This window comes from Erythrolamprus reginae, chromosome 2 (assembly GCF_031021105.1).
Source record: "Erythrolamprus reginae isolate rEryReg1 chromosome 2, rEryReg1.hap1, whole genome shotgun sequence".
NCBI lineage: Eukaryota > Metazoa > Chordata > Lepidosauria > Squamata > Dipsadidae > Erythrolamprus > Erythrolamprus reginae.
In genome coordinates this window covers 328,438,186-328,456,596 of record NC_091951.1, presented here as the reverse complement: position 1 = coordinate 328,456,596, position 18,411 = coordinate 328,438,186, and the positions used below count along the sequence as shown (strand labels likewise).

At 42.1% G+C, this 18,411-nt stretch overlaps 1 protein-coding gene across 6 annotated transcripts in view; it reads left to right on the top strand.

Annotated features, from left to right (window-relative positions):
- NNT (nicotinamide nucleotide transhydrogenase) overlaps positions 1-18,411 on the top strand; it is an 85,254-nt gene that overhangs the window by 23,967 nt on the left and 42,876 nt on the right. For all 6 annotated transcript variants that reach the window (XM_070743389.1, XM_070743384.1, XM_070743385.1 and 3 more), the window contains exons 3-8: positions 1,121-1,350; positions 5,871-6,088; positions 8,317-8,404; positions 10,921-11,009; positions 15,195-15,382; positions 17,112-17,245. In XM_070743389.1, the coding sequence (XP_070599490.1) occupies positions 1,121-1,350; positions 5,871-6,088; positions 8,317-8,404; positions 10,921-11,009; positions 15,195-15,382; positions 17,112-17,245 (947 nt within the window). The remainder of the gene's footprint in view (positions 1-1,120; positions 1,351-5,870; positions 6,089-8,316; positions 8,405-10,920; positions 11,010-15,194; positions 15,383-17,111; positions 17,246-18,411) is intronic.

Genomic DNA, 18,411 nt, shown 5'->3' with positions numbered 1-18,411 from the left:
TTGATCGTGTGACCATGAAGAGGCTGCAATCATCGTTTGAAAAACGGTCATAAGTCGCTTTTTCCCCCAGTGCTGTCGTACGTTTTAAAGTTTCACTAAATGAATAGGTTGTAAGTTGACCATTATTGTTATCTCCTATTAGCAAACGGTCCTCTGTGATGGCTTCCATATTATAGGTTGGATCCCTACGTATGTGAATGCTGCAGTTCCCACTATTGTTTTCTATTCTGCTTATGCTTATCCAACACTGAATTTGTGCTGGAACTTTCCTTTTGAGGAAAGATAAAGGAATGAGGGGAACTGTTTGGCTTCTTCAATAGAAACGGTCATTGTTAAACATCACCGTGCATTCCGCAGCCGCCTTTTGAAAGGTGATAGAATAGAAATTAGTGTTCAGTCAGCAGTGCCGATAAATAGATGTTGATTCACAATCATTTATTTATTTATTTGTTTTGTCAAGTACGTATTGGTGGTATACAAAGATATAATATTTATATACAGTACATGATACTAGTAAAAGAGAAACATTAGGGCAGGGGACGGAAGGCACTCTGGTTAGCCCCTTACTGACCTCTTAGGAATCGGGAGAGGTCAACAGTGGATAGTCTAAGTGTAAAGTTTTGGGGTTAGGTGATGATACTGCAGAGTCTGGTAGTGAGTTCCATGCATCAACTACTCGGTTACTAAAGTCATATTTCCTGCAGTCGAGTTTAGAGCGGTTTACTTTAAGTTGGTATCTGTTGTGTGCTCATGTGTTGTTGTGGTTGAAGCTGAAGTAGTTATTGACAGGAAGGACGTAGCACATGATTTGATGGGCTATGCTTAGGTCGTGTTTAAGATGACGTAGTTCTAAGCTTATCGGAGTTAGAGACCCAATACATTTGAATTTACCAGGTAGAGGAAGGCTGTAATAATAAAATGGTAACCTATTATTTTTAGCTTTGCATGAACTCTGTCCTGTGTTTCCTAAAATTTACTACATTTGAAATAATGATTTAAATGTTTTTTTTTTAAAATTGATTTTGTGGTACCTGCAAATAATTATTTGCATTAAGATATTATAATATGTTCAGGCGTTTAACTATTACTTCAAATATTGTTTATATTTCTGCCTTTATAGGTATTCCATACAAGGAATTGACGATAGGTGTTCCGAAGGAGATCTTTCAAAACGAGAAAAGGATTGCCTTGTCACCAGCGGGAGTTCAAGCACTGGTTAAGCAGGGTTTTAACGTTATTGTGGAGTCAAGCGCAGGAGAAGCTGCTAAGTTTTCTGATGACCACTATAGACAGGCTGGAGCACAGATCCAGGGCACTAAGGAAGCATTGGCGTGCGACATAGTCCTCAAGGTAATAATTATCTGTTTACTATTACTCCTATGCAGTGAAGGGCTCCCTGGCGCCGGTGCTCCTGGTGACTGTCGTGGGTGTGTGCATGTCTGGCATGTGTGCACATGTGCTGGTGCAAGAGTCGGCTTCTGCACATGTGCAGGAAGTGAAATCTTGTGTGAGGATAATAATAATAATAATAATAATAATAATAATAATAATAATTTATTGGATTTGTATGCCGCCCCTCTCCGCAGACTCGGGGCGGCTAACAACAATGATAAAAACAGCATGTGACAATCCAATAATAAAACAACTAAAAACCCCTATTATAAAACCAAACATACACACAAACATACCATGCATAACTTGTAATGGCCTAGGGGGAAGAGCTATCTCACCTCCCCCATGTCTGGTGGTATAAATGAGTCTTGAGTAGTTTACGAATAGGATGCTTTTGTGTGTGAGATTTCACTGATTTTCTGCAATTTCTTTGTGTGTGCGCATGGTTGCACAAAATTCAGCTTCTATGTATGCGCAGGAAGCGAAATCTCACGCAAGGATGCTCGCTCTCATGAAATCTCACATGCATGACCATCCTCGTGCAAGAAATCTCACTCGCATTAGCGTCCTCGTGTGAGATTTTGCTTCCTGGGCATGTCAGTGACGGCGTATTGGACCGTCCATGCAACAGCCCACTACTGCTCCTATGACAGGGATGGCGAACCTATGGCACGGGTCCCACAGGTGGCACGCGGGGCCATAATCTTCCAGTTTCCACACATGTGAAGACCAACTGGCTGGCACACTGGAACCCGGAAGAGCAATGGGTGATTGCTCGCATGCCTGGAGAGATGGCTTTGCATGCCACTTCCGGCACGCATGCTATAGATTCGCCATCATGGATATGTACTGTATAATTCACGGTGGGAAACATAACTAATACTCCCGCTTCTTATTTTCTTAAGAACAACCCTGTGAGTTAGGTTGAGAAAGAGGAATTGGGCCACAGTCACCCAGTCAGCTTTCACACTTAAACTCAGGGACTAGAACTCAGAAACTCCTGATTTCTAGGTCAGAACCTTAACCACAATACCGTATTGGTTTTCCGTATAACAGAATTATCCCGGTACATAATATCTTTATATAGGACAATGATGGCAAACCTATGGCACGGGTGCCACAGGTGGCATGTATCTGCTGGCACGCGAGCTCCAATGCCCTAGCTCAGCTCCAATGTGCATGGGTGTGCTGGCCAGCTGATTTTTGGCTCACACAGAGGCTCTGGGAGGGTGTTTTTGGCTTCCAGAGAGCCTCCGGGAGGATGAGTGAGGGCGTTTTTACCCTCCTCTGGCTCCAGGGAAACCTTTGAAGCCTGGGGAGGGCAAAACACGACTCACCAGAAGTTGGGAAACAGGCCATTTGCCACCTCCAGAGGGCCTACCAGGGGTTCAGGGAAGCTGTTTTTGCCCTCCCCAGGCATTGAATTATGGGCGTGGGCACTCATACATGTGCGATAGCATGCAGACATGCTCTTTTGGCACCTGAGGAAAAAAAAGATTTGCCATCATTGATATAGGACCTGCTGTGCTGCTAGCCAACAGGAATTTTGGGTCTCTCCTAATTCTTCAAACATCATCTTAAAATATTACTACAGTATTTGCACAGTTCACAGTATATTGTGATCTATGGTGGAACTTTCAGTATGAATCATAGTGTTTGAGTTACAAAATTCAATCACTTTTAGTAGTTAGCTTCATTATTTGAAATCTTTCACAGGCAGTGCGTTTTAAAAATAGGCATAGCATTAGAAGTGTTCCTTTGGAACTAGGACAAAGCACACCTGATAAAGCTTTGTCTTGCAGAGAACAAACTTCAGTTGCTGCAGAGCAGATGCAGTTATCAGGAAAACTATTGACTGAGCAAAGTCCATTTTGCTTTTACTTTTCAATGGCAACATTGTGCTAACATTTTACTTCCACAAACTGAATCTTTAATGATGTCCTTCCCCCATCCTTCTGTCTACATTGACAACAGGAAAAAATAAATTACTCAAAACAAGGAGGAATCCAGTTGGTGAAAGCTATCTACAGTACAGTGATCCCCCGATCATTGCGAGGGTTCCGTTCCAGGACCCCCCGCAACGAGCGGGTTTTCGCGAAGTAGCGCTGCGGAAGTAAAAACACCATCTGCGCATGCGCAGATGGTGTTTTTACTTCCCAGCAGCGAGGAGCCGAAGATTGGGGTTTCCCCGCCGCCCACGCCCACGTTCGCCTTTGACTTCGGGACTCAGTTGGTAAACCGCATGGCTGTTTTAAAACGTTGCCGCTGGCATGTCCCGAAGCCAAACGAACCCGGGTGGCCGGGCGAGCAGCGAGCGAACGGCGGGTGGCCGGGCAAAGGGCGGGCGAGCGGCGAGCGGCGGGTGGCCGGGCGAACGGCGGGCGAGCGGCGAACGGCGGGGTGAACGGCGGGTGGCCGGGCGAACGGCGGGCGAGCCGGGCGAACGGCGGGCGAACGGCGGGTGGTCGGGCGAAGGGGGGTGAGCGGTGAACGGGGGAAGACCCAGGGAAGCCGCCCAGCAGCTGATCTGCCCGGCGCCATCTACGCATGCGTGCCCATAGAAAAAAAGGGCGCGCATGCGCAGATTGTGTTTTTACTTCCGGGTTCAAAAATCGCCATATAGCCGTTTCGCAATCATCGGGAGCGCAATACCCGGGGGATCACTGTAGTTAGATAATTTATTATTTTATTTGATATTGTCTAGTGTTTCTCACACAGCTTTAAGATAGGTGGATATCAACTCTCAGAATTTCCTAGCCAGCGTGAGTGGGAGCTGGGAGTCGAAGTTCTCCCATCTTAAATTTGCTTAAGTTGAGAAACACTAAATAATATCAAATAAAATAATAAATTATCCAGCTAGGTAGCTTTCATCAACTTGACTCTTCCTTGTTTTGAATAATGTTTTTTCACCCAAAACACTTTAACCCTGCTGAGAGATACTGAACTAGATGAATTCTTCTTAAAGTAAGCGTAATTACCCAAAAGATAATTTGGGCGTATCTTAGTAGTAATGAAGCAATTTGTAATTGTTTGTGAGTCGAGGATCCAGTTTTTAAATTGCTTTTGTAAAACAACAGAGCCTGTATTAGTGTGATTTTTTTTTTGAGGTGCAGGGGTGAGGTTTATGATGATATTCAAAATTGGGAGAAGGATCATTGGGTCAAACTGCTTAAGAATGATTGATTTGTACTGATGGACAAGATATGTCCAGGAATTCTGTTAAGATAATTTTGCAGGTTATTACTAGTAGGTGATTTTAGGAATAGAACTCTTCATCTTTTGCTATCATGACACAACATGTGTTAAATTAAACAGTGGAGTCTTCAGAGCGAGGCATTATTAAGCATAAAGTGGCAGCTAAGATGCCCCAGCCTAAAAAAGAAATTGACATTGTCCTTTTCCCCACAGCTCATGTTCTTCAAAATGAGACAAGGTCATTTCTGAAATATTTTGTATGAGAGTTATAGCCCTAAGGGGTGAGTTCAATACGAACCATGAATTATTCACTAAAAAGTCACATACCATTAACTAAAGGAATTTCCTATTGTAAAGAAAGACAAAATTAAATCTTCCACACCCTTAGCAAATGTGTAGATTCTGGGTTCTTCTTTTCCAATACCTATTGGAAAAATATTTCTAGGTAACCAAAATAGGGCTTTTCCACCCAGTACAATTGACAGACATTGCAGGTCCATCCAATTAGGACCAGTGTTCCCTCTTAATTTTTTTGGGGGGTGGGCGGAAAAGTATAGTGTCTGAGCGGCAGTCCCTTCAGGACTGGGCAGCACAGTAATAATAAACAAACAAACAAACAAACAAACAAACAACCCACCCACACTGTTTTGCCTCAGAGAATTTCAAAATAAAATACTGTACTGTGTGTCTATAACAGTGAGCTCATAATAGGGCAACTCTATGAATATCAAAATGCCACTTAAATAGTTGAGCTAGTTTCAAACTAGATTTTGATTTTCTTTCTCTCTTCCTTACTCCCATTCTTTTTCTTTCTCTTTTCCTTCCTCTCTTTTTTCTATCTGTTTCTCTCTCTTCCTCTCTTCCTCTCTCTCTCCTTCCCTCTCACTCTTTCCCTCTCAGCTTCTGGGCAGGTTTGGAAAACTGAGTTGATGATGATTTTTAAGTGAGCGATTGCTCACTGCTCAGCTTAGAGGGAACTATGATTGGGACTGCAGTGGGAAGAAAGTTTAAAATTCTCTTTCCTCTTTCTTGACTCCTTATCCAGTGCCAGTTCTTGTGCTGCTTTTTTAAAAAAGTAATTGAGGCATTTGCCAATTGCTATTTTGGATCTTAGTCCTATTGGGTTGAGCTATTCTACTTGGAGCTCACAAACTAAATACAGCATCTAAAACAAAGCAAGAAATGCTTTTAAAAATTAATGTAATTAGAATATTGTTTGATTTTGCTTTATTTTCATTCTTGCATGAGTTTTTGTGATTTACTCTTTTTCTACTCCTCTCTAGGTGAGGGCTCCAATGTTTAATTCGGTACTTGGCATCCACGAGATTGAGCTTTTTAAATCACATGGTACTCTGGTCAGTTTTATCTATCCAGCTCAAAACCCAGATTTGCTGAACAAGCTAGCAGAAAAAAACACCACTGTCTTGGCTATGGATCAGGTTCCACGCGTGACCATTGCTCAGGGATATGATGCTCTCAGCTCTATGGCCAACATTGCTGGGTATGATACCATGTATTGTTTTTACTCATTCGCAGAATTCTATTAATAAACAGTTTGATATGGAGTGGAAGTCAATATTTAAGACAAATGTGTGCTTTCCTCTTCAGTGAGCAGAACAAATTCATTGCCCTTAAGCTGGCCCAAACAAAGGACAAAGAAATTCCAGGTTCTAACAATTGGAAAGTTCTCAGGCAGTAGTGACTACAGATAATTCTCAACCCATGACCACAATTGAACCCAGAATTTCTATTGTTAAGCAAGAGAGTTAATAAAGTTTTGCCCCATTTTATGACCTTTCTTGCCACAGTTGTTAAGTAAATCATTGTAATTGTTAAGTGAGTTGAAGTTCTCCATTGACTTTGCTTGTCAGGAGATCCCAAAAAAGTGATCATATGATCCCAGGACACTGCAGTTGTCATGAATACATCCAGTTGCTAAACATCGGAATTTTGATCATCTGACTGTGGGGTCATGTTACAACAGTCAAAAATGTGAAAAATGTTCATCTTAGTGCCAGGGAAGAACAAAAATTTGAAGCCATCATTTATTTTATTATGTATTAATCAAATTTATATAGTGTCCCATCTCACAAGATACTCCTATCCACTTGTTGAAGAAGGAATTCTCTGTTCAGCAAATCTGAAACTGAAGGAGACATGATACAAGAGAAGCACAAAAATAAAAATTGTGTTGTAACTACAAACAAATCTGTTTATGTTAGATTAACATCCATCTTGTTCTCCAGGAAGTTCAAGGTGATTTCTCAACATTTCCTCATAGCCACCATCTGAGGTTGGGCTCAAAATAGCATTTAGCCTGTAACTAACTAGCACTTAATTTTGCTGTGAACTTCTATAGCTGATGGTGTGTTTCCATGGACTTAACTCCTTCTTACGGGAACTGCTTTGTCAGGCTGACTGAAGCAGGATTCGTATTTTTGAAATTGAAAGCAATTGAAGCATACAAAATTAATGGCAAACAGATTGATATGAGGGTCACCCAGAAAATAATGCACCACATTTTTTTCTCCAACAATTATTTATTGAACACAATGAAATTTACACACAAGAAAGAATGATGTTTCTTCTACACTCCCTATTTTCCCACGTAATCTCCATCCCGTTCTATGGCCTTCCTCCAGCGAGCCACAAGGGCGTGTATGTCCTGTTGGTACCACTCCTTGTCACAAAGCCATTTCTGCACTGCACTATCTTCTAAAGGCTTCACCTTCTGTCCCCAGTGACTAACAGTACGTCTGTCGACTGCAGATTTTCCATAAACTGCACAAAAAGATTTGTGAATGTTCCCAGCAGTTTCTTTCTCCGCAGTGAGAAATTCAATGACTACGCGCTCGCTGCTTGTAATATATATCACTTACAGACGCCATTTCAAAATATTTCTGCAGCTATGCTATCTGTCTGAAGAAACACAAAATTTACACATACACTCCTGACAATTCAAATAATGTACAGTGGTACCTCTACCTAAGAATGCCTCTACTCACAAACTTTTCTAGATAAGAACTGGGTGTTCAAGATTTTTTTGCCTCTTCTCAAGAACCATTTTCCACTTACAAACCAAGCCTTGGAAAATGTAACCGGAAAAGACAGGGAGAAGCCTCCATGGGGCCTTCCTAAGAATCTCCTGGGAGGAAACAGGGTTGGAAAAGATAGGAAGAAGCCTCCGTGGGGCCTCTCTAGGTATCTGGGAGGAAACAGGGCCTCCACGCTCCCTGTGGTTTCTCCAATCACACACATTATTTGCTTTTACATTGATTCCTGTGGGGAAAATTGCTTCTTCTTACAAACTTTTCTACTTAAGAACCTGGTCATGGAACGAATTAAGTTTGTAAGTAGAGGTATCACTATATCTAAAGTTTCACATTTGTACCATTACTGTAGGCTGAGAAAAAAAATATGGTGCATTATTTTCTGGGCGACCCTCATACAATAATGTCAATAACAACTTATTGTTCAGAATTAGTAGCTGTGATTTAGCATGATTCTCTCACTGCATGATTTGCATTGTGTCCAGCTTTCTGATGGCCATTTATGACTCATTCTTTCAATTATCAGATTCATTTGAATTATCCTTTGTGCTATGTTGGTTATGTGAATGGTAACAGATAGATGGGTAGATCAGCAAATGCTACTTTCTGAAGCCACACACAAACCATGGAGAAATGTAAATGCAATGATAATGATGTCTGGTTTCCTTTTTTTTAACAGTTACAAGGCAGTTGTACTTGCAGCTAATAATTTTGGTCGTTTTTTCACTGGTCAGATCACGGCAGCTGGCAAAGTTCCTCCAGCTAAGGTATGTATGGGAAAACTATGTCATGAATCAATCATAAGCAGGTTACCCATGCTCTTTCTGCCGTCATATTCTGATTACAACCTCTTCTAGTGAGTTTTCTTCTCCAGAGACGTTTTTAAGCCTTTCCCTGGTAAATCAGATGTAATTTCTTTTGATGTTGGCAATGATTTGTTAAATTGCAATGAATACTGAGTAATTTACAAATTAATGTCTCAAACTAAAGCTTAAGATACGCAGATTATAAAATTAATATGAAATCTGGGTCACTTCTGCATGTTAACAACTTTGCCTGATGAGCTGCTATTACGGATTGGGTAATCCTGTATTTTTAATCTTGACTTCAGGCTAAATAACATGACTATTCCAGTTATTGGCATCATAACCGAAATAACTTTCTAAAGTGATATGTTTCATTACAGGCCTGTCATGCAGTCTTTTGCAACATTTGTGTTCAATACAATATAATACAAAATATAATCTGCTAATACTGCTTGATGGATTTCTTACATTATCTCTTCCAAAGTACAAGGCAATTACATCCATTCCACGCTATGTTTTAAAATATTAAATGATTTTCTCATGTGTTCCAGTGTTTTCAGTACAGTGGTACTTCTACCTAAGAAAGACTCTACTGATGAAATTTTCTAGATAGGGTGTTCAAGATTTTTTTTGCCTCTCCTCATGAACCATTTTCCACTTACAAACCAGAGCCTCCGAAACTGTAACCGGAAAAGGCAGGGAAAGCCTCCATGGGGCCTCTCTAGGAATCTCCTGGGAGGAAACAGTGCCGGAAAAGGCGGTGAGAAGCCTCTCTAGGAATCTCCAGGGCTGGAAAAGGCAGGGAGAAGCCTCTGTGGGGCCTCTCTAGGAATCTTCTGGGAGGAAACAGTGCCTACACTTTCTCTGTGGTTTCCCCAATCACATGCATTATTTGCTTTTACATTGATTCCTATGGGAAAAATTGTTTCTTCTTACAAACTTTTCTACTTAAGAACCTGATCACAGAACGAATTAAGTTTGTAAGTAGCGGTACCACTGTATTACTATAAAAGTACAGACAGTAGCAGCAAATTCTTTTGAAGGAGGGAGAGTAAATTCCGTTTTTCCCACTAACAGAGAAACTAGTTATCTTGGCACTCAGAAATTAACTGATGCCTGTTAATGATAACCAAATTCTTGCCAAGAAGGCTGAAAACTTTTCTGAAAGTTATACAAATAGTTCCTTGCAAACATGTATTGAACGCATGACTCAGTACCTGATAGAATCTTTTGAAGTCCAGCTTTCATTTTATTTTATAGTGTTAATAAATGAACTTGAGGTTTGTGAACAAAGTCTGGTGAAACCTCATTAGTCTAAAGCTCAGCCCAATCAAAAGTGATGTTTGCTCTCGATGTCAAACAGCAGGAGGATGAATTAGGCAAACATGAATGAAGCATAGCATGATGTGATGCTCTATAGAATTAAAGCAATTCAGTATGATGACTTTTCCTTCTGTTTTCCTTTTTCCTCCTAATTATTGTTTAGTATTCCCTAATTGCTCAGTGCAATCAACCTACACTGGGCTTTTTAAAAGGGTTTCCCCCATTAAATTCTTTTCTAAATACATGTTTGTAGTTTTGAAAATATTGTGGTTCCTGTAGGAAGGTTTGCATTTCTTATTGTGTAACCCAGTAATGCTTTGTCTATAATGGCACTGACCTAATCATGCAGCTGACGAGCTGTTTGTGTTTCAAGCAAAGCTGTAGGGGAAGAAACAGAACCTGGAGATGGAGTCAAGAGACAGATCAACCTAGAGTTGTTACGTGTCCACAAATGCTCCATTCCATTGACTCTTGCCTAGTTCCAATTTAGTGCTGACAGTTACCGGTAGTTAGTTGACTAGATTCTGGTCTATAGACATGAACAATAAATCTACTTTACTGGAACTTAAGTGATCCTGGTTCTTTGCACTTGACAAGCACATACCGGAAATTGTTTTGGCCATTTCTAGAACAAATTACAGCAGATTTTTAAGCCACTGCTACTGTCAGTGTTCCAAATATCATCCGAGAAATAGCCAAGAAATAGCTGCCAGCTACCCTGTTTTCCCCAAAATAAGACAGTCAGGCTTTGGAGTGCATGGCAATAAGGCCAAGTGCTTATTTCCCATTTCAAAAAAATATTTTCGGGGAATCACGGTATTTACGGGTCTTGTAGGAAATCAAAAGAATGAGGCCTATGACTATTCCAGAAATATTTATTTTTAATTCTTATTCTAGGTTTTTAAAGCTGGAAGTCAGATATTCCACTATGGGAGAATTCAACTATTTGTAGTGATTGCTAATTCCCTCCCCCCAACAAAATCCTTAAGATCGGTTAATATTTTCCTTTTCAAGAAACTTTATGTTCTTAGACAAACAGCTGCTATTGGGTTCTACTTAAAACCATCTTGTACGTTTATGTTGATTCATGTCAGCCATTTAGTATTTACAATTTAGATTGGAATAAATTATTATAATTCTTTGCTTGGATATAGGTTCTGATCATTGGAGGTGGAGTTGCTGGATTAGCATCTGCAGGAACAGCTAAATCAATGGGAGCTGTAGTCCGTGGATTTGATACCAGGTAGACATATACGAACCTTAAAGATTTATTTATTTGTTCCTTCCTGTCTCTATTGGCTCCTGGCAACTGTCTGGGCTAATTCCTGCAAATTATTTGGCAAAGTTTTTCAGAAGTGGTTTGCAGTTGATACCTTTCTGGCAGGCAAGAGGTCCCCATCGCCAATGCTCCTGGTGCGCTCCCGGTAACGGGCGCAGGCGTCCGGTGGGTGGGTGCACATGCATCAGCGTTAGATTCAGCTTCTGTGCATACACAGGAAGCCAAATCTGCACATGCTCAGAGGCAAGAAAAGCTGAACATTGGCAAAATCTCATGCACATGAGCGACCTTGTGTGAGATTTGTTTTCCTGCGCATGCACAGAAACCAAATCTTGTGGGGGGTGGCGGCGCATGCATCAGGGATGCAGAGCTGTGTGCGCAGCTCCATTTTCTCTATCGGGACGTAATTCCCCCGTCCCCCCAGGAACCCAATACTGCTTCCTGGGTTAGAGAAGATTATCTAGCTTCTTTTAGGTCCAAGGCGGGAGTAGAACTCACACTCTTACAGTTTCTAGCCTGGTTTCTTAACCACTACATCAAAGTGGTTCTCTGAATTTATTAGTTAATAATTCATTTGTATTCTGTTGTTCCTCAATGATAGTCAGAACAGCTTGCAAAGAGTTTGTTTCCATTTCTTTTTAAAATAACTTTGTGGCTTTTGTGGCTCTTTTTTTCCCTTCCCAGAATTATTGAATAGCCCAAGTAGGCTGCATGACTGAGCACCTCTATACTACATAGTGTAAGGAATAATGACTAAGGTTGCATTTTAGTAATTCACATAGCATTTTGGAATAAAGGAATATTAGCTTAACTTACTTGTTTTGAAATACAAACACATCCATGTATTGGGTTCCTACTGTTTCTTACATCATCATCATCATGTAGTGGGTTCCTACTGTTTACTTTCATCATCATCATCATCATCATCATCATCATCATCATCATTATTTTGACTTCACAAAGTTGCCTATAATTCTAGAGCTTCCTGAGAGCTTCTCCTTAAGGTGTTAATGAGCTCTAAACTAGGAGTATCAAACTCCCGTCATCACGGCGGCATTGAGTAACATATAGGGACTTTCCCTCTCTGCTAAACTGGCCATGGCCTGGGTGTGACGTATCTGGCCCACAGAGTTTGACAAACATGCTCTAACCCTTCTTAACTCCGTTTGAGAAGAGTGAAGGTTGGCTAAGTGGTGCCACCTGCTTAGACAATTCAGACCCAGGTTTCTATTAATTTCTTTTGGGGATTATTTATTTATTTATTTATTTATTGGATTTGTATGCCGCCCCTCTCCAGAGACTCGGGGCGGCTAACAGCGACAATAAAACAGTGTACAATAGTAATTTGGTATTGATGATTAAAAATCAATTAATATAAAAACCAAACATACATACATACCATGCATAGAATTGTAAAGGCCTAGGGGGAAAGAGGATCTCAATTCCCCCATGCCTGGCGGCAGAGGTGGGTTTTAAGTTGTTTACGAAAGGCAAGGAGGGTGGGGGCAGTTCTAATCTCTGGGGGGAGTTGGTTCCAGAGGGCCGGGGCCGCCACAGAGAAGGCTCTTCCCCTGGGTCCCGCAAGGCGACATTACTTAGTTGACGGGACCCGGAGAAGATCCACTCTGTGGGACCTAACTGGTCGCTGGGATTCGTGCAGCAGAAGGCGGTCCCTGAGGTAATCTGGTCCGGTGCCATGAAGGGCTTTATAGGTCATAACCAACACTTTGAATTGTGACCGGAAACTGATCGGCAACCAATGCAGATTGCGGAGTGTTGGTGTAACATGGGCATATTTGGGAAAGCCCATGATTGCTCTCGCAGCTGCATTCTGCACAATCTGAAGTTTCCGAACATTTTTCAAAGGTAGCCCCATGTAGAGAGCGTTACAGTAGTCAAGCCTCGAGGTGATGAGGGCATGAGTGACCGTGAGCAGTGACTCCCGGTCCAAGTAGGGTCGCAACTGGTGCACCAGGCGAACCTGGGCAAACGTCCCCCTCGCCACAGCTGAAAGATGTTTCTCTAATGTGAGCTGTGGATCGAGGAGGACGCCCAAGTTGCGAACCTTCTCTGAGGGGGCCAGGGTAATGGACGGACAGATGGAGTTGTCCTTGGGAGGTAAGATCCACAGCCACTCCGTCTTGTCTGGGTTGAGTTTGAGCTTGTTGACACTCATCCAGGCCCTAACATAGTATTATAGTATTTCTGTCAAAGAATTAAAGCCATTTTAATATTTGTATATTGGAATGTAGGGAATAATCCATAGTACTGCTTGGATTGTTGTTATGGAGGTGGTCCTCACTTGCCAGCTACTTGTTCAGCTGCTGTTGAAGTTACAATGGCACTGACCAAGTGTTATTTACAATTAATCCTTGATGCTTCAGTTGTCTTTGACCCCACAGTCACATGATCCTGATTTGGACTGTTAGCAGCCAGTTTGCAATGATTAATTAATTAAATTTTAATGCTGCCCAATCCCGAAGGACTCTGGGCAGCTTATTATGATGGTTGCAGTGCTCCATAGCCATATAATTGCTATTTGCAACCTTTCCTGATGGCTTCCCATGACCTGAGTCACAAATTGCTCCCAATGGCTCTTTTCAGTCATTTATCTTGATGTATTCAGGAATATGTAGAAAGGACCAGCAAGATGCATTTTAGCCATTCATTCATCGGGAAGATGAAGAAATGAAAAGAGATCTATATCTGTAAATCTTGAACATAATAGTAGTTCTCACTTAAGTGCGATAATTGGGACCGGCAACTCTATCTCTAGCTGATTGTGGTCATAAAGCATCCCATCATGCAACCATGCTGGCTTACAGTGGCCACTTTTAGCCAAAAGATGATATCACCATTTGTAGCCTCTTTCTGGCTTCCCTGTTGACTTTGCTTGTTGGAAGCCAACGAAGGTCACAAACAGCAATCATGATTATGACACATTGCAATGTCAGGGGCCAAATGCCCAAATCAGCATCACATAACTCTGGGAATACTAGGATAGCTGCAACTATGATGACTAGTTGTAAGTCTCCTTGTTTGGTGCTGTCACAACTTTGATTGGTTGCTGAACAGGTAGTCAGTGAATGAAATTGTAGTCTCAAATTTGATTGATTCCCTTCTATTCACACCATTCAGTGCGATAACCCTATCCCCATCACCACCTTGCATGATTATACAGTGGTACCTCTACCTAAGAACGCCTCTGCTTACAAACTTTTCTAGATAAGAGCCGGGTGTTCAATATTTTTTTTGCCTCTTCTCAAGAACCATTTTCTACTTACAAACCCGACCCTCCGAAACTGTAACCTGAAAAGGCAGGGAGAAGCCTCCATGGGGCCTCTCTAGGAATCTCCTGGGAGGAAACAGGGCCGGAAAAGGTGAGGGAAACCCTCTGTAGGGCCTCTCTAGGAATCTCCTGGGAGAAAACAGGAGCTCCACCCTCCCTGTGGTTTCCCCAATCACACACATGATTTGCTTTTACATTGATTCCTATGGGAAAAGTTGCTTCTTCTTACAAACCTTTCTACTTAAGAACCTGGTCACGGAACGAATTAAGTTTGTAAGTAGAGATACCCCTGTATTATTATTTTGTTCTCCTGCTCCTTTCTCATAAACAAGGTCACAGTGATACAAAATAAATTACAATGAGAGTTATCAATAATAAACCTTTAATATAAAAAAAATACACAACATCAAATAAAGTTTGTTTAGTAAATAGATAGGGATATTCATTCATTTATTCATCGTATTTACACATCTGCTCATCTCATAGAAAACTGAAGGATCTTTACGTGAACATCCTTTCTTTTATTGTTTTCATATGGTGACTACGTCTTTTGTTCGACCTCCTGGCTTCCTGAAAATTTCAATTTTTATTACATCCCTACGAATTAAGAAAGAGAGTAGTTACAGACATTACAGTATTTCTATCCTGAAATACTGTAATTCTTATTTGACAAACTCATCATCACTTTAGTTACACATCTGAATTCATTCTAAGCTTCTCTTGGAGGTCATTTTAAAGGAGAATATGATTTTCTGGTTTGAAGACTCCTGCACAGACCTTTTTTTGGGGGGTATTATGTTTTGTATACTATTAGCTCTTTTCCTTCTTATTAAGAGTTTGCTTTATTTTCTACTTGGCAGAGCTGCCGCTTTAGAACAATTTAAATCATTAGGTGCTGAGCCTTTGGAAGTTGACTTGAAGGAATCTGGAGAAGGCCAAGGGGGATATGCAAAGGAGATGTCCAAAGAGTTTATTGAAGCCGAAATGAAACTCTTCGCTAAACAATGTCAAGATGTTGATATTATTATTACAACAGCACTTATTCCCGGTAAGTATTCTTTAGAACAGTGTTTCCCAACCTTTTTTGAGCCGCGGCACATTATTCACATTTTCAAAATCCTGGGGAACATTGAGTGGGGGTGCGGGTGGGGGCGCAAAAAAGTTCGGACAAAAAAATCTCTCTTCCTTCCCTTCGCTCTATTTCTCTCTCCCTCCCTCTTTCTCTCCCTTCCTCTTTCTCTCTCACTCCATCCCTTTCTTTCTCCCTTCCTTCCTCTCTCTTTTGCTCTTTCTCTCTCCCTCCTCCCCTATGCTACCTCTTTCTTTCTTTCTTTCCTTTCTTTCTTTCTTTCCTTTCTTTCTGTCTCTCTTGCTATCTCTTTCTTTCTCTCTTCCTTCCTTCCTCTCTCTTTTGCTCTTTCTCTCTTCCTCCTTCCCCCCTCTTGCTGTCTCTTTCTTTCTCTTCTCTCTCTCTCTCTCATTCTGTCTCTCTTGCTATCTCTTTCTTTCTTTGTCTCTCTTGTTCTCTCTCTTCCTTCTCTGCGGAGGCCGGAAAAGCTTTTTCCGGGTAGGCTGGCTGGGGGATAGGGCGCGCGCGCGCACGCACGCACCCCCGACGTTCCAAAGAACCTTCTCCGACCTCCGCTGTGAGAAGGTTTTCTCCGAGCGCTTGCCGCCGTTGCAGCCACCACTGCGGGAGGAGCTGGAGAAAGGGGCAGATCGGGCGGGCGGGCGTCAGCGGCGAGAAGCCAGGGGCGCGAGGGGAGTGGAGGCACTGGGGGTGGGGGCAGCCGTGGAGCCGGCCTCCGCACTTTCATCGCTCCCCACCCCAAACTCCAACACCCAGCTCCTTACGCGGAAGAATTAAGCTCTCCTTTTTCCTGCCTTCCTTCTTTGGGGCCCAGCAGGTTTGTGCCGGAAGCAGGAGCCGGGGGACAGCTGCGAGTGGGAGCTCCAGGTCCGAGGCACCGGCAGCGCCCCGCCCAGCTGGAGCTTCCCTAGGAGCTTCGCGGCACACTTGCCCGTGTCTCGCGGCACACTAGTGTGCCGCGGCACACTGGTTGGGAAACGCTGCTTTAGAATATACATGAGTTTTTCACTAGAATGTTTGATGGGAGTAATAATAATCTTTGCTCCAACTCCTATTGAAAAAGTAAATTAAAGGCGAGGTGACATGACTTTGATACCCAGCAATGTGGTGATTTTTGCACTATGTAGCAGGTTTGTGGCCTAAATGGTCCTAAAATGGAGCCTGCCCATCACAGTTGAACTCATGACAGTGGTAAAATGAATTTGTTTTTCACAGTTAATCCCCACAGTCCTGCTAGCATTAACCAAATGCTGAAGTTGTTAAGCAAACCAGTGGTTCTCCATGGGTTCTGTATTACTGAAATGCAGAACTAAATACCGATTTTCAGAAAACCATAATTAAAACGCAGTGATTTGATTGTGGGATGCTATACTTGCAGCCTGGCTGCCCCATCTCAAAATAAGATCACGTAACTGGTGGGGAACTAACTGTAAATACTTTGAATCCATAAGTACAGTACTTCTCATAAGTACCTGCCAAAGCTTGAAATTGTTACTAAGTGATCAGTTGTAAATCAAGGAATACCTATATATTGATGTAAGTAAGACTGATTCTCTGGAAATTTACAGAACTGGAAAAGCTTAACCATTCTTTTTATCTAGAGAAAAGTGACAGAATGGGTTATTTCTATTAAGTACAGATTACAGCTTTAGAATATTGTGGGGTTTTTTCCTTGTCTTTTTTTCAGGTAAAAAAGCTCCAATCCTCTTTCGAAAAGATATGATTGAATTGATGAAGGAAGGGTCAGTGGTCGTAGATCTAGCTGCTGAAGCAGGGGGAAATATAGAAACTACAAAGCCAGGGGAACTCTATGTTCACAAGGTAGCTTCATCAAGTTCTTTATAGCTGTACTTTTTAAATGTAAAGTAAGGAGCTCCTAAAATAACTGTCCCAACTAGAGCTCTGTGAAGTGGTTATTTCTTAATATTTCTTGTCTCCAAATATTTAGGATTTGTGAATATTGTAGTTATCTCATATTTAAACAAGTTGCGCGGTACGTTTTCTTATTTGTTTACTCACAGCTAAATGGATCAAATATGCAAACAGACTTGTTTTAGTCAATATTGGCAAAATGTTGATCGCTAATATATTTAGTGTTCCATGGGCAGATACATGTGATATAACTAACATTAGCATTTAGACTTGTATACCGCTTCATAGTGCTTTTACGGCCCTCTCTAAGCAGTTTACAGAATCAGCATGTTGCCCCCAACAATCTGGCTCCTCATTTTACCCACCTCGGAAGGATGGAAGGCTGAGTCAACTTTGAGCCGGTGGTGACATTTGAACTGATGAATTATAGTTAGCAGTTAGCTGAAGTGGCCTGCAGTGCTGCACTCTAACCACTGTGCCACCCCTCTACTTAGGTTTGCTAACATATTATCCTCATTTTATGACCATTACATTCAACAACCTTTCAACAACAACAATTTATGACAGTGAATGTTAGTTATGATCAGGCCTGAAATTCCGGCTCTCCCAGCATTCTATGGTCACCAGTTCAAGCTGCCTGCTCACCACCCACTCTGCCATGCTACCACCCACCGCGCTGCAAGCGGCCTATCCGGTCCTTACCTTGCTCCCGTGCGTGACCTGTGTCCAGGGTAGCCCCTTCTAAAAAAACCCCCATCTCGAGAGTTTGAAGGTGGTTTTTTTAGAAGGGGCTGCTTTGGACACAGCACAAGGAGTGCAACTACCAGCTACAAGTGTCAGGTAAGACATGCGTTTTTGGGGGTGACAGCTCAGGTGGGTGAGAGGAGCCGCGCAGAGCAGGGATTGGGTGGAGGCTGGCGGGAACTGCGCGGGCCACAAGACAGGCGTCCTACCAAAGACTTGTCTGCTTCCCTTCCCTTCGCCAGCCTCCCTTGCGTGAAGTTTACTTCTCTCTGTGGCTGGGCAGCCCGGCGCTGATTGCTCGGAACGTGCCAAGCTCGAGAGGAAGGCTGCTTGCCTTTATTTCCTTGTAATTTTTTTTCTAGATAAATCGT